Source organism: Dendrobates tinctorius, unplaced genomic scaffold (genome assembly GCF_039654945.1).
Source record: "Dendrobates tinctorius isolate UK_male_01 unplaced genomic scaffold, ASM3965494v1 ptg000003l, whole genome shotgun sequence".
NCBI classification, from domain to species: Eukaryota; Metazoa; Chordata; class Amphibia; order Anura; family Dendrobatidae; genus Dendrobates; species Dendrobates tinctorius.
This window is the reverse complement of record NW_027361671.1, coordinates 84,385,964-84,401,754: the sequence shown is the minus strand read 5'-3', so window position 1 is coordinate 84,401,754 and position 15,791 is coordinate 84,385,964. Positions and strand designations below refer to the sequence as shown.

The 15,791-nt window shown below is 39.1% G+C and overlaps 1 protein-coding gene across 2 annotated transcripts in view; it reads left to right on the top strand.

Moving 5' to 3' along the window:
* The window catches only part of AIFM3 (AIF family member 3), a 161,994-nt gene extending 154,325 nt beyond the window's left edge, over nt 1–7,669 (top strand). Inside the window, exons 20-21 of one of the 2 annotated variants that reach the window (XM_073557952.1) lie at nt 3,293–3,313; nt 3,883–7,669. In XM_073557952.1, the coding sequence (XP_073414053.1) occupies nt 3,293–3,313; nt 3,883–3,922 (61 nt within the window). In that variant the 3' untranslated portion in view covers nt 3,923–7,669. The remainder of the gene's footprint in view (nt 1–3,292; nt 3,314–3,882) is intronic. The other variant, XM_073557963.1, reaches the window with a different exon arrangement.
* The last annotated feature ends 8,122 nt before the right edge of the window (nt 7,670–15,791 follow it).

The following is a 15,791-nucleotide window of genomic DNA, read 5'->3' as shown; positions in this document are numbered from 1 at the left end:
CAGCAGTCAGTATGACACAGGGGAGGATTAGATACACGGCTCAGCAGTCAGTATCACTCAGGAGAGGATTAGATACACAGCTCAGCAGTCAGTATCACACGGGATAGGATTAGATACACGGCTCAGCAGACAGCATCACACAAGAGAGGATTAGATACACGGCTCAGCAGTCAGTATTACACAGGATAGGATTAGATACATGGCTCAGCAGTCAGTATCACACAGGATAGGATTAGATACACGGCTCAGCAGTCAGTATGACACAGGGGAGGATTAGATATACGGCTCAGCAGTCAGTATCACACAGGATAGGATTAGATACATGGCTCAGCAGACAGTATCACACAGGAGAGGATTAGATACACAGCTCAGCAGTCAGTATCACACAGGAGAGGATTAGATACATGGCTCAGCAGTCAGTATCACACAGGATAGGATTAGATACACGGCTCAGCAGTCAGTATGACACAGGTGAGGATTAGATACACGGCTCAGCAGTCAGTATCACACAGGGGAGGATTAGATACACGGCTCAGCAGTCAGTATTACACAGGATAGGATTAGATACATGGCTCAGCAGTCAGTATCACACAGGATAGGATTAGATACACGGCTCAGCAGTCAGTACTACACAGGAGAGGATTAGATGCACGGCTCAGCAGACAGTATCACACAGGAGAGGATTAGATACACCGCTCAGCAGGCAGTATCACACAAGACAGTATTACAGATATGCCCACACTGGTAAAACTTCCAGCCCCCCCCATACACTAGACTATGGGCTGTATAAGTCACTGTCCTCCTCAGACAGCCATAAAAGCTGTCATAAAAGCAAAGGTGTCAGATTACCGGAGATCACTGGGGCTGTGAGTGAGGAGGCGGAGACAGAGCAGAAGAACACAGTAGAGCAGGAAGCACAGGGCCGAGCCTGGAGTAAGCAGGACAGAGGAGCATAGAGGAAAGTCACCCGCACTCACCACTCTCCATCCTCCGGCTCCAGTGAGCGCTTCTCTCCTCTGCTGACCACCTTCTCCATATCTTCAGCCTCTCCTCACAACACAGGACCTGTTATGCCACAAGTGTTTCTGTGATAGAGGGTAAGTGGAGCTCAGCAGATAGCACTGGGCTACAGTAAAATGGCGCCCAGCCACACCTACAGCAGTGAATGGTGCAGCCCACAGGGGCGTGCCTAGTTCACTGCTAATGAGGCTGCAATGTGGGGTCGGGAGCCGACCGCAGTCTCCTATGTCCAGGGACGGCCATATTTGCAGACTGTATGAGTCCTCCACAGATCTGCAAATCAAGATGGCAGCGCCCAGTGGCTACATTAAAACATTATTACAAACAAACCATAAATCCTGGTTAGTACAACATTTGCTGAAACAACATGTTTTGTTACTTACTATTTTTTTGCAAATTATATAAAATTGCGGCACCTTCCCTTTAAAGAAGTCATGTCACCAGGTCAAAAGTGGCCAGTTTTGTGCTTCTTTTACTTCCACTGTTCCTCAGTGCACTCCTCACCACTCTGTTCCAGAAATATGGCCCTTCTTAAGTACCAAGGGGGTGTAAGGGTAATTATGCATTGCAGTGTGCAGACACACCCAAGAGAATCCTGTAAACCAAACACCCTTTTAAAGACCATAAAAATTACCTGTAAATAAAAATACCCTTATCTCCCTTATCTCTGGAACCGTATGTTGGATTTAAAAACTGACCACTTTTGACTTTGACCTTGGTCACAGGTCTTCTGAAAATGTGTGGTAAACTATAAATGTGTCCAAAATGGGAGTTTTGAGAATTGGGGCAAGACATTAAAGTGGCCCATGAAGCATGATTCAAATGTTGGTCTCTGGCCATCAGCGTGATCAGCATAAGGAACGGCTGATGATGCGGCTCTCATTTTTTCAAGAGAAGTTTCTGAAATGACAGCTGAGGTCTGACGTAGACAGTATGTCCAATCCAGTTCTGATTAATGAGTTCTATTCTTCTAGAATGTCTGATAATCATAGTTATACCTCAATATACATGTATATGAATATTCCTCATTAATATGGTAAATCAGTTAGGCTTTAATGTATGTATTGTGGGAGAAGAGGGTTGCATTGACAATCCAACACAATGGGCAGCACTTTGAACACATTTTATAAGTGGTCATAAACTTGTAAATAACTCATGAAATAATGAACTTATGCTAAACACAAGCACACCATAGCTTTTCTTTTGAAATTCTCAATAAGTTTGATGTGTCACATGACCCTCTTCCCATTGAAAAAAATAAAGTTGGATCCAAAATGGCCGTCCTGGTTACCACCCATTTTTAAAAGTTTCGCCCTTCCATATATCAAACAGAAAGTTGATATCACCAACCATCCCATTTTATTTATGTGTATCCATATAAATGGCCCACCCTGTGTATATAGATATAGATAGATTAAAAGCCGGCAGATGCCGCGTACGGTATAGAATAGAATAGGTTAGATTATAATAGATAGAATAGATATATACATGTAGAATAGGTGTGTGTGTGTGTGTATATATATATATATATATATATATATATGTGTGTCAGTGACACACATATATAGATACATCTTTATATTTCATAGAGAGATAGCAGAATAGCCGATAATTCATTTGTCGGCTTCTGTAAAATCATTGCAAAACCCAACAGGATAGGAGACATGATTTACATACAGTAAACCCATGCAGAACATTTAGATTTATATATGTCAGTGTCTAATACTGTTAGTAGTATGTGTGCATAAAATTTGGGACCTGTATGTATTTACTAAAAGAATGTATTCACGGAAAAAACTGGCATGGGCTCCCGCACAATTTTCTGCACCAGAGAGGGAAAGCCAGTGACTGAGGGCAGGTATTAATAGCCTATAGAGGGACCATGGTTATTGCCCCCTCCCCCCCGGCTAAAAAAATCTGCCCCCAGCCACCTCAGAAAAGGCGCATCTGTAAGATGCGCCAAATCCGGCACTTAGCCTCTCTCTTCCCATTGCTCTGTAGAGGTGGCATATGGGGTAATAAGGGGTTAATGTCACCTTTGTATTGTGAGGTGACATTAAGCTTGGCTTAGTAATGGAGAGGTGTCAATAAGACACCTATCCATTACTAATCCTAAAGTGTGTAAAGGGTTAAATAAACACACATGCAGAATAAAGTATTTTAATGAAATGAAAGAACATAAAGCTATAGGTGTTAATAAATATATTATTTTTAATTGTTGTGATTTATAATGTTTGTGTTTTTAAATCTTTTAATGCTTCAATCTGCTTAGGATGTTTGTCCGTCATTGCAAGTAAGTTAATAGATTATGAGATGTTTAAAAGTGCACTATTGTTAGCCTGGGCCTTATTACAGTGTGTAATTGTGTGCACCTTCATTGGCTGACATCTATAGTTAGGTGTCTTACTAGCAGTAAAGCTACTTTCATGCATGAGTATTTTGATGAGTAAGTATCAAAACCGAAAGTGTGATCTATTCATGAAAACCTATGGAAAGATTTGCACCCCATCATGTGTTGGACTCACTCCTGGTTTTGGCCTACAAATACTGATGCAAAATACTGACCATAATAATGTGAAAGTAACCTAAGTGATCTGAATTTAACAAACAAAAGGATTATTTCCAACATATCTATTATACCACATAACATAAATATGATAGATATGATAAGTTAATACTTTTAGCCAGTTTAGAGTCAATGCCGCAATACTGAAGTGGAGTGATATTTGACCCCAGAGTGCAATTGACAAGTCTGGAAAAGAGTTTTGTTAATATGACACTTCCCCCTTTTGACTCCTTCAGCTATTTAACAGAATTAAGATGGGATATATGATTTTTCTTTACGATCTGCTTTTCTCCTAGAACTGGTGATATCTCCTGGCTAACAGGCAAAGGCTCGTAGTCAAGGGTGGAACTATACCTAAGAGGATGCTTCTGGAATGGAGATACTTAACATTTTAACACTGTGATTTCTTCTGGATACTTCTTGATGCATATTCATCCTACCCAAGAGCAAGTGTGTGCTTAAGTCATTCTATTCTTCATAATATGAAGAAATAAAAATCATGCTGCAAATGTCATTCATTGCCGACATATGGAAACTCAACATTGTCAGAGAATGTCAATTTATATTAAAACCTTTACTGAAGACTCTTCTTTGGTTATAACTTGCTGAAGGATTTCTCTTGTTACCGATTTTCTCTACAGTTTATGGACTAAAGAAACATGGAACCATTGTGTTTAACCACGTATTTTTTTTGGAGTTTCATTCAATGTCAAACGTCAAATATGTAGACGTAAAGGTTGAAATAGGTTTTTTTTGTAACATTGATTCATTTTACATGTTCAGACTTTTTAAAATGCTGCTAAGAATGAAGATTATGTGCTTCAGGTTTGGACTTGTTGAGAGTAAAAAAATATCTATGACTTTTCTATTGTTCTTCAATTCAGGTAGGGTCAAAGGTAGAAAGCTTTGAATGACAAAGAAGAGGAAGATGCCTAATTGACCTTGGTTAGCAGGACATTTTTCAGTCCTTGATCTTCCATGTCATTGCACAGGCTTCACTTAATTAAAGCCTAGAAAAGACAATGTTCCATGCCATACAGTACCCAAATTAAGGCAGATTCTAACAGTGCCCTCCTGACCCCCAGAACCTAGGGCCCTGACCAACCACAAAGTTATGCCCCTCGGATGTCCTATGTGACGATGGTGAGTAGGGTCATCTCCTTGTGCCAAACTAAGAGCTTCTTTTCATCAAAAGCACATGTTCTCCACATGACCAATTACTGCTTTGGTTACTATCTGAAGAGTTGTATTTGGACTATACATGTTTTATGTTGACCCTCCAGTCATAGTTGGAATAGTCCTATATCATTCTTAATATTCTCAATTGATCATGAAAATTGTATTGAAAACTATCACAGAGATTATATTTTTAAAACCAAATTTTAGAGAGGATCTAAATAATGGCTTATGCTGTAGCATAAAAGAAATAGCAACATAATAAAGCAATGGAAATAACTTACACAAGAAATATTTCTATACCATTACTACAATGTACACCTTTAATTCAAATAAAATGACAATTTTACTTTTACACCCTGTATATGTAAAAATTATTATATAAAATAAGAAACATATATTGTTTAGTTATTATTATACTTCTGTATTGTATATACTGTAGTTCAACTTCCTATGGAGTACAAAGTGGCCAAAATCTACGACACTGGAATTAGCTATTTATTGTCCAGGTTTAAAAGGAAATTTATTTTATATGTATGTATGGCACAGATGAGATCGATTTTATATTAGTAAATAAGAATTAATTTTTTACAGTGATTTTTTTTGTAAAATGTATTCAGTATATTGCAAATATTTCATTTTTTCTCTTGGCTCCTAATAGATTATGGCTGTTTAGGGAAAACTATAGAATACAAGCTTTGTTATTAATTGCTTACATCAACCAGTTACTAACACACTTTCTAGAACTATCCACAAGATTATCAATTCAATGCCCATACTTTAAAACTATATAATCTTTATAAATTTCCTCATATATCTTTAAAATATTCAGGACTTTGATCCAGGGATACAAATATTCTCAACAAGTTCATACAATTAAAAGAGTTTTCTACCCATCTCTTGTAATTCATCTTTGATCCAAGAATGCAATACCATTTACTCACGCATGGATGCCCCCCCCGATCTCTTCTTTACTCCTGGCCTAGTTGTGTAGTTCACCTTGCTATGTGCCAGCAGTCCTCAGAATAGATGGAGCTGGTTGCAGATATGGCTGTTTCAACACCTGGTCATAGAAAGCTATATAAACCATATGCACAGCCCAAAATAGGGGAGCCACACCCCTTTATGTACTACGTGCAAAAAACTAAAACAAAACCAAAGAAATGAGCTGGAACACATGTTGGTATAAGTGCAATGTGTTCACACTTTGGCTGTTAACAGACATAACCTAAAAACATTGTGCAAATACCCTGCAGTAAGTAATAATACATGTAAATGACATTGAGCACTTAGGTGGCACTATTTTGACCAAAGGAGCCTAAAAATTCATCCCAAGTGTACCCAATGAGTAGGGTGTCTAATGCTAGAATCTCATGTCATTACATGCCAGTAGGCCCCAAAATAGAAGGTGGTAGAGCAGGACCCAGACCTCATTGTTTCAACACCACACATGGAAAGTTATATAAACAAAATGCACGGCCCATAATGGAGCTTAGCTCCTCTGTGCTTCCTTGTTCTGTTCTTGACATCATACAAAATCCTACTCATTCACCGGCTGCTGCATTGACCCACTGCAGATAATGATTGACTAGGCAGGCTTTTCTGTCCATTTACGGTGTGTCAATGATGGTAGCAGAAAACATAATGTTGCGGGGAACGTGACCTATGGGGGGTGGAGTGAGGTTAAGTATCCATTCTTTTTAACAGCAGTGAGCCATTTTTTAAATACATTTTATTTGCCCCCCCACTATTGGTGGATGAAGACCGCCAGGCTGTGTTTTTAATTTAACTCTTCATCTGGGGTGTAAATTTGGAACTCAATATTGGACAATTGGGCTTCGCAAGATGCAAAAATAAAATATGCAATTAAATTTCGCAAAATTTTAGCTCTTTTTAGAAATGAAAATGGTGGACATTCACTTCAAGAATGGGTTTATAAACCAGTTTGTCAAGAGGCAAAATTGGGAACAATTCCTTGATTAGGGTGCATAAAATGAAACAAGTGAGCTGACTTTTATACCCATGATCTACATGTCTGACGGTAATTTATGTTTATTAAAATGGTCTTCTGGAGAGTAACATATTTTAGAAGAGGATTGGTAGTATGTGGAAATGGCCACTAAACAATTGATAGAGATGTATTGTATAGCTCCATAATTTCTTACATCTGGACAATGGCAGTCAGTGAAAGGGCCATGTATTGAACTACTACTGATCTGCAATTGATGACCTAGTCAAAGGATGTAAAAGTAATGGCATAACCCTTTAAGTCCTTAGAAAACATAAAAACAGCAACAAATATAATCAGTAACCTTCCCATCTTTAATCCAGTCCTTGACACACCAGGAATATATTCATAGTCAATCATCGGTCAGAATGAGATGTTAAATAGATTAGAGAGGATGAGTATTATTTCTTTTCTTTTTCTTTTTTTTAAGCAATTTGAGGACTTAGTTATATTTTTATTCCCTAGAATAAACATTTAACTGCCGCTTCCTTCATAATTAAAAAAATAGCAAATTATTACAGTAAATACAATGTAATATATTTTTATTCAGTTTTTTTAAATATTTTAACATATTTCATGAATTACATTATTCGTCACCTAAAGAAAAAAAATATGTTCCTTATTTTTGCATGTATTGTTTCAATTTGGATATGGTAACATTGACAAAAAGAGATCCAAGAGAAGGAAACATTGAAAGGATAGACTTAAGAATTTCTATTTAATTGATAAGCTTTAGCAAGGAACATGAATATATTTTCAGTCCTGTAAAATACCAGATATATTTTTGATTGTTTTAAATATTATTTTGGCTATTTGAGATGATTCTTATTTTTGGAATGTACATTATGGGCTGTCTAAATTTATTTTTGAAATTCAATAAAATAGTGCATTGCCAACAACCGTGCATTACATTTTTCTTTATCCTGACCAACCTTTAGTACATGGATTTCAGCTATAGGTAAGGCAACTAGATTATACCTGATTATAGTGAATTAAAGTGATTGCGAGTGATTTGTTCCCAAGTGTGGTTCGCCTTCAGTGTGTGACTCTTTGGAGTCAGGGTGTTTAGAATGGAGTAATTTTTATTAATTCACTGTCTGTGTTTACTTATTTATATAATTATTTATATTGCTGTGTTGGGTAATCTTTATTAGTAATATGTGATCCATTATTGACAGTGCCAACCAGTGTACATCTTATCTCATGTCTTTGACTATTTGTTTGAGGGTACATTCTGCTGTGCAAGATGTGTGCATGTTGTACATTTGGAAACCCAGGTATTGGAACTAAATGAACAGCTGGTAACATTGAGATCCAAAGACATTATATAGAGGAGTGTGTTGCTGACTGGGCAGCTCCTTACTGGAGTAGATGTGTGGAGGATGGTAGCGTGGAGCTGCAGGACAGTACCACAGCTAGCTGGGTGACAGTTAAAGGGAATCTGTCACCTCTTTTTTCATATATAAGAAGCGGTCACCACCATCAGGGGCTTATCTACAGCATTCTGTAATGTTGTAGATAAGCCCCCGATGTAACTTGAAAGATAAGAAAAACAAGTTAGATTATACTCACCCCGGCGGGGCGGTCCGAATCCGGTCTGGGTCCGTTGGGTATCGCGGTCCGATCTGGCGCCTCCCATCTTCTAGCGATGATGTCCTCTTCTTTGCTTCCCGTCGCAGCTCCGGAGCAGGCGCACTGCTCTGCCCTGTTGAGGGCAGAGTACTGCAGTGCGCAGGTGCCGGGAAAGGTCAGAGAGGTCCAGCACCTGCGCACTACAGTACTCTGCTCTGCCCTCAACAGGGCAGAGCAGTGCGCCTGCGCCAGAGCTGCGATAGGAAGCAGAGAAGAGGATGTCATCGCTAGAAGATGGGAGGTGCTGGACCCGACAGCGACACCCATCGGACCCGGACCGGACCTGGAGCGCCCCTGGGTGAGTATAATCTAACTCGTCTTTCTTATCTTTCAGGTTACATCGGGGGCTTATCTACAGCATTACAGAATGCTGTAGATAAGCCCCTGATGGCGGTGGCCGCATCTAATATGCGAAAAAATAGGTGATAGATTCCCTTTAAAAGGCGAGGTAGAGGGAAGAGTATCAGTGAGGTTAGTATTGATCTAGCACACCCCAAAAAATTCACTAAGTTGGCAAATGAGAGGGGTGTCCTATCTAGGGTACCACTACTGAGGAACAGAGGAGGAATAGAGGTAGAGAGAAATACATAGCATGCAGTTACACTAATGCCAGAAGTCTCACCAACAAGATAAAGGAAATTAGAAATGATAATGTTAGGCCTCTTTCACACATCAGTTTTTTAGAATCAGTCACAATCCGTCAAAGTGTTGAAAAAACGGATCTTGTGCAGATTGTAAAAAACTGATGCACCGGATCCATTTTTTTGATGGATCCATCGAAGTAGCAGCTGGAGGAATTTTAAAGGAGCAGAATTTTGGAGAGAGAGAAAGAGACAGCGACGGATTCCATCTTTTGACGGACAGCGACGGATCCTGCGCCCATAGGCTTCCATTATAGCCAACGACGGATGGTGCTGGATCCGTCGCTGTCTGACTTTTCGACATACACAAAAATCACTACTTTGGCCGTTGTCTCTGGCCGACGAGAAAAGAATTTATGACGGGTCCGTCAAATGACAGATGAAATACAAGTTTTTTTTTAAAAAAAGGGATCCAGTGGCATAATTCACTGGATCCGTTTTTTTCAAAAAAGGATGGATTGTGACTGATGGCAAAAAAAACTGATGCGTGAAAGAGGATAGCGAGGTACAGGGGTTTGCTCACCTATAAACTCATTCCTATAACTTATCCTGCATGATAATATATGTGGGGGAAATGAACATGTAGAGTCCCTATGGGTAGAGGCAATGGGAGAAAGATAAATGAAATACTGAAAGGGTTTTTTATAAGTCTCAAAATATAATGGAGGCAACAGAAAATATAATCATAAAGAAAATAGATGAGGCTTCTCTCTGATTTGCTGCCTCATCTCTTTTCTTTATTATTATATTTTCTGTTGTCAAATACCCTGATATAAATTGGGGAGCAGAAACATGCAGGTCCAGCAAAGAAAATCATATTTTGAAGATTATAAAAACAATTACCTTTCACAACTGGCACATAACCCAACAAGAGGGGCCATTTCTAGATATAATTTTAACCAATGGGTGAGACAGAATATCAAATGTTTGGGTAGGGGTCACTTGGGTAATAGTAATTGCAAAATACTAACTTTTAACTTATCCTTTACTAAGGTGAATAAGAGAGGTGGTACAAGGACACTAAACTTCAGGATGGTGAATTTTCAATGGCTAACGATTTAGTGCTACAAACTGGGATAGTGTCCTTGAAAATATAAGTACACAAAGGAAATGAGACACTTTTATAAGCGCCCTGATTATGACCTGTACACAATATATACCCTATGGGAAGAAAAAAACTAGAAAAGACTAAGGCTAAATATTACTGTAAGGGGCGTAATAAATGACAAAAATAAAGCGTTTATAAAATTAAAGCAAGAGGGTAGTGACGAGGCATTAAATAATTATAGACAGAAGAGAAAATAAATTGTGTAAAAAGCAAATCAAGGGAAAAAGGCAGAGAGACTCATTGTCAAAGCAAGTAAAAATAATTAAAAAATATTCTTCAACATCATAAAAAGTAAGAAATTCAAAAATGATAGTGTTGGGTCCTCTAACAAATAATCTGGATGAAATGGTGGAAGAGGATGAGAGAAAGGCCAATATGCTAAACCCCATTTTCTCTACAGTAATTACACAAGAAAATCCCATGACAGACGACATGATCAAGGATGCCATAAATACGCAAATGTCACCTGCTTAACCCAGCAGAAGTATGGCATTGCCTCAAAAACACTAAGGTAGGCAAGTCACCAGGCCCAGATGGCATAAACATTAAGTACTGTGATAGGCAAGCCCTTATTTTTAATACAGTCATATGTAAAAGTTTGGGCACCCCTATTAATGTTAACCTTTTTTCTTTATAGCAATTTTGGTTTTTGCAACAGCTATTTCAGTTTCATATATCTAATAACGAATGGACTCAGTTATATTTCTGGATTCAAATGAGGTTTATTGTACTAACAGAAAATGTGCAATCTGCATTTAAACAAAATTTGACCGGTGCAAAAGTATGGGCACCCTTATCATTTTCTTGATTTGAACACTCCTAACTACTTTTTACTGACTTCCTGAAGCACTAAATTGGTTTTGTAACCTCATTGAGCTTTGAACTTCATAGCCAGGTGTATCAAATCATGAGAAAAGGTATTTAAGGTGGCCACTTGCAAGTAGTTCTCCTATTTGATTCTCCTATGAAGAGTGGCATCATGGGCTCCTCAAAACAAGTCTCAAATGATCTGAAAACAAAGATTATTCAACATAGCTTTTCAGGGGAAGGATACAAAAAGTTGTCTCAGAGATTTAACCTGTCAGTTTCCACTGTGAGGAACATAGTAAGGAAATGGAAGAACACAGGTACAGTTCTTGTTAAGCCCAGAAGTGGCAGGCCAAGAAAAATATCAGAAAGGCAGAGAAGAAGAATGCTGAGAAGAGTCAAGGACAATCCACAGACCACCTCCAAAGACCTGCAGCATCATCTTGCTGCAGATGGTGTCACTGTGCATCGGCCAACAATACAGCGCACTTTACACAAGGAGAAGCTGTATGGGAGAGTGATGCGAAAGAAGCCGTTTCTGCAAGCACGCCACAAACAGAGTCACCTGAGGTATGCAAAAGCACATTTGGACAAGCCAGTAACATTTTGGAAGAAGGTCCTGTGGACTGATGAAACAAAGATTGAGTTGTTTGGTCATACAAAAAGGCGTTATGCATGCGCTGTATTGTTGACCGATGCACAGTGACACCATCTGCAGCAAGATGATGCTGCAGGTCTTTGGAGGTGGTCTGTGGATTGTCCTTGACTGTTCTCACCATTCTTCTTCTCTGCCTTTCTGATATTTTTCTTGGCCTGCCACTTCTGGGCTTAACAAGAACTGTACCTGTGTTCTTCCATTTCCTTACTATGTTCCTCACAGTGGAAACTGACAGGTTAAATCTCTGAGACAACTTTTTGTATCCTTCCCCTGAAAAGCTATGTTGAATAATCTTTGTTTTCAGATCATTTGAGACTTGTTTTGAGGAGCCCATGATGCCACTCTTCATAGGAGAATCAAATAGGAGAACTACTTGCAAGTGGCCACTTTAAATACCTTTTCTCATGATTTGATACACCTGGCTATGAAGTTCAAAGCTCAATGAGGTTACAAAACCAATTTAGTGCTTCAGGAAGTCAGTAAAAAGTAGTTAGGAGTGTTCAAATCAAGAAAATGATAAGGGTGCCCATACTTTTGCACCGGTCAAATTTTGTTTAAATGCAGATTGCACATTTTCTGTTAGTACAATAAACCTCATTTGAATCCAGAAATATAACTGAGTCCATCAGTTATTAGATATATGAAACTGAAATAGCTGTTGCCAAAACCAAAATTGTTATAAAGAAAAAAGGTTAACATTAATAGGGGTGCCCAAACTTTTACATATGACTGTATTTACAGATTCTATAACTACAGAGTCTGTACCACTGGACTGGAGCATAGCAAATGTGGTGCCAATATTCTAAAAGGGGATGAAAACTGAGGCTGGAAATTATAGGCTGGTAAGTTTAACTTCTACTGCAGGTAAAATCCTTGAGGGTTTTCTAAGAGATGCTATCTTGGAGTATCACAAAAGCAAAAACACCATGACGCAACATCAACATGGGTTTATGAAGGATCGGTCCAATCAGACTAATTTGATCAGTTTCCATGAGGAGGTAAGTTGCAGACTGGACCAGGAAATTCCATGGATGTCATCTATATGAACTTTTCAAAGGCGTTTGATATGGTACCACACAAAAGGTTGGTACTAGTGATGAGTGAGTATGCTCGTTGCTCGGGTTTTCCAGAGCATGCTCGGGTGGTCTCCGAGTATTTGGAAGTGCTCGGAGATTTAGTTTCTGTTGCCGCAGCTGCATGATTTGCGGCTACATGACATCCTGAATACATGTGAGGAATGCCTGTTTGTTAGGGAATTCCCACATGTATTCAGGCTGTCAAGTAGCCGCAAATCATGCAGCTGCGGCAACAGAAGCTAAATATCCTAGCACTTCCAAATTCTCGGAGATCATCCGAGCATGCGCGGGAAAACCCGAGCAACGAGCATACTCGCTCATCACTAGTTGGTACGTAAAGTGAAAGTAATGGGACTAGGGGAAAATGTGTAACTATGTTAACAATTGGCTCTGTGATAGGAAGCAGAGGATGGTTATTAATAGGACACACTGTGATGGGGTCACAGATAAAGGAACCTGTCAGGTCCCTCATGCCCTCCAACTCAGCAGCATTCACCTATGAACTGTATATGAATAAATTCCCTGCTTAACAGCCCTGTATAATGTTATTGAGTGAAAGCAGGGTATAAAAAAAGCATTTAAAATGTCCCCGTTTGCTATGCTAATGAGGGCTTTGACTAGTCAATGGTGCGTTACTTGCACCAGACTGGTCAGCCCTCTTTCCATGTTACTAGCCCTTGTGTGCGTGAGAACATAATTTGCACGAGCGCTGTCATCCCTTCTCATGCATATCTAGCACATGCACACAGCTCATTCTGGCAGCGTCACTGTATTTCTGAAGCCAGGTGTAGACTAGGCAAGCACTGCGCATGACCGTGAGCTAAAAGTGTTTTTAAAAATACAGAAAAAAACCATAGAAGTTCAAATCACCCCTTTTTTCTCTATTTAAAACTAAAGAAGTAGAATAATAAAAATGACAGATACTTGGTATCGCTACATTTGTATTAGTGATGAGCGAGCACTAAAATGCTTGGATGCTTGTTACTCGAACCAAGCAATTCCTTTTGCTCAGATGCTCATTTCAAGTAACTAGTATAATGGGAGCTAATGGGAAATCTGAGAATTTTTCTGGGAGACCCTAAAAGGAACTCTGGGAAGCAGTGAAAATGTTGAAATGGTTGGAAAATGTGCTGAATGGAAGAAGAACAGCATGGGGAGACCCCTGGAAGCATCTCTGATTCCCAGATAACTGCTGAGAACAATGGTGTCACACTTTTACTCGACTTTAAGGACTGACAATAAAACATTCAAAATCAAAGAGAAATTGGAGTTTACATGGAAACTTTTTTTAAGAAACATTCTTTCCTGTATAATGACTTGCATATAAGGCAAAATTTAAGAAGGATTTAAAAAAATAATAATTTAAGTACACCAAAATTTTAATTTTTATTAAAAAATTGGAAATTTAAGTGTAATTCATGAAGAAAGCAAGAACTGCCAAAATTGGATGGAAGAGGGATTCAGCTACACGCTGTATTAGAAATAAAGGAGGGCTTCATACACATTCTGTTCAAATTGTCATGTAGTGGTACTCCTAGGCTCATAAAGGCTATGCACTTAGGGCAAAGCCTGCCAAAAACTTCAAGCACAGTCATACATATACCCTTGAAAGCACCAACTGCATTGCCTCATTCAAATATTGTGAACAACGTATTATATTAAGAAAGTGTAATTGTGGTACTTCTAAAGGCTCTGCACACAGTGCAAAGCCAGAAAGAAAAATATAAGGAAGGTCATCCAGACACCCTTGAAGTCAACAACTGGAGGGCCTCATTCAAATATGGGGAAGACTTATTAACGATCTGGTAGAAGATTTACACAGTAAAATAACAATATTTGCAGATGATACAAAACTATGTAAAGCAGTCAATACAAAAGAAGATCGTATTCTGCTACAGATGGATCTGAATAAGTTGGAAACTTGAGCCGAAAGGTGGCAGATGCGGTTTAAAAATGATAAATGTAAGGTTATACACATGGGAAGAAGGAATCAATATCACCATTACACACGAAACGGAAAACCTCTGGATAAATCTGACATGGAGAAGAACTTGGGGATCCTAGATAATGATAAACATTTCTGGAGCAGCCAGTGCCAGGCAGCAGCTGGCAAGGCAAACAGGATCGTGGGGTGCATTAAAAGAGGTCTGGATACACATGATGAGAGCATTATACTACCTCTGTACAAATCCCTGGTTAGACCGCACATGGAGTACTGTGTACAATTTTGGGCACCGATGCTCAGGAAGAATATAATGGAACTAGAGCGAGTACTAACGAGGGCAACAAAATTAATAATGGGGATGGGGAACTACAATACCCAGAGAGATTAGCAACATTAGGATTATTTAGTCTAGAAAAAAGACGACTGAGGGGCGATCTAATAACCATGTATAAGTACAATATATAAGGGGACAAAACAAATATCTCTCACAGGATATGTTTATACCATGGAAAGTGACGGTCACAAGGGGGCATTCTCTGCGTCTGGAAGAGAGAAGGTTTTTCCACCAACATAGAAGAGGATTCTTTACTGTTAGAGCCGTGAGAATCTGGAATTCCTTGCCTGAGGAGGTGGTGATGTTGAACTCAGTCGAGGGGATCAAGAGAGGCCTGGATGTCTTCCTGGAGCGTAACCATATTGTGTTTTACAGTTATTAGGTTCTTTAGAAGGACGTAGATCTGGGGATTTAGTCTGATGGAATATAGGCTGAACTGGATGGACAAATATCTTTTTTCAGCCTTGCTAACTATGCTACTATGTAAATAGAAAGTGTATTTGGGGTACTTCTACTCTCATAAATCCTCTGCACACAGTGCAAAGTGAGAAACAATTCGAGCAGGGTCATCCATACACCCTAGAATACACCAACTAGAGTGCCTCATTCAAATATTAAGACCGTGTAGTTGTGGTACTTTTACTCTCATAAAGGCTCTCATAGCCAGGAAAAACAGAAACAATTTATAAGGAGGGTCATCCATACACCCTAGAAAGCACAAACTGGAGTTCCTCATTCAAATATTAAGAAAGTGTAGTTGTGCTGCTCCTACACTCACAAAGACTCTGTACACAGTGCAAAACAAAAAGAAAATATGCGG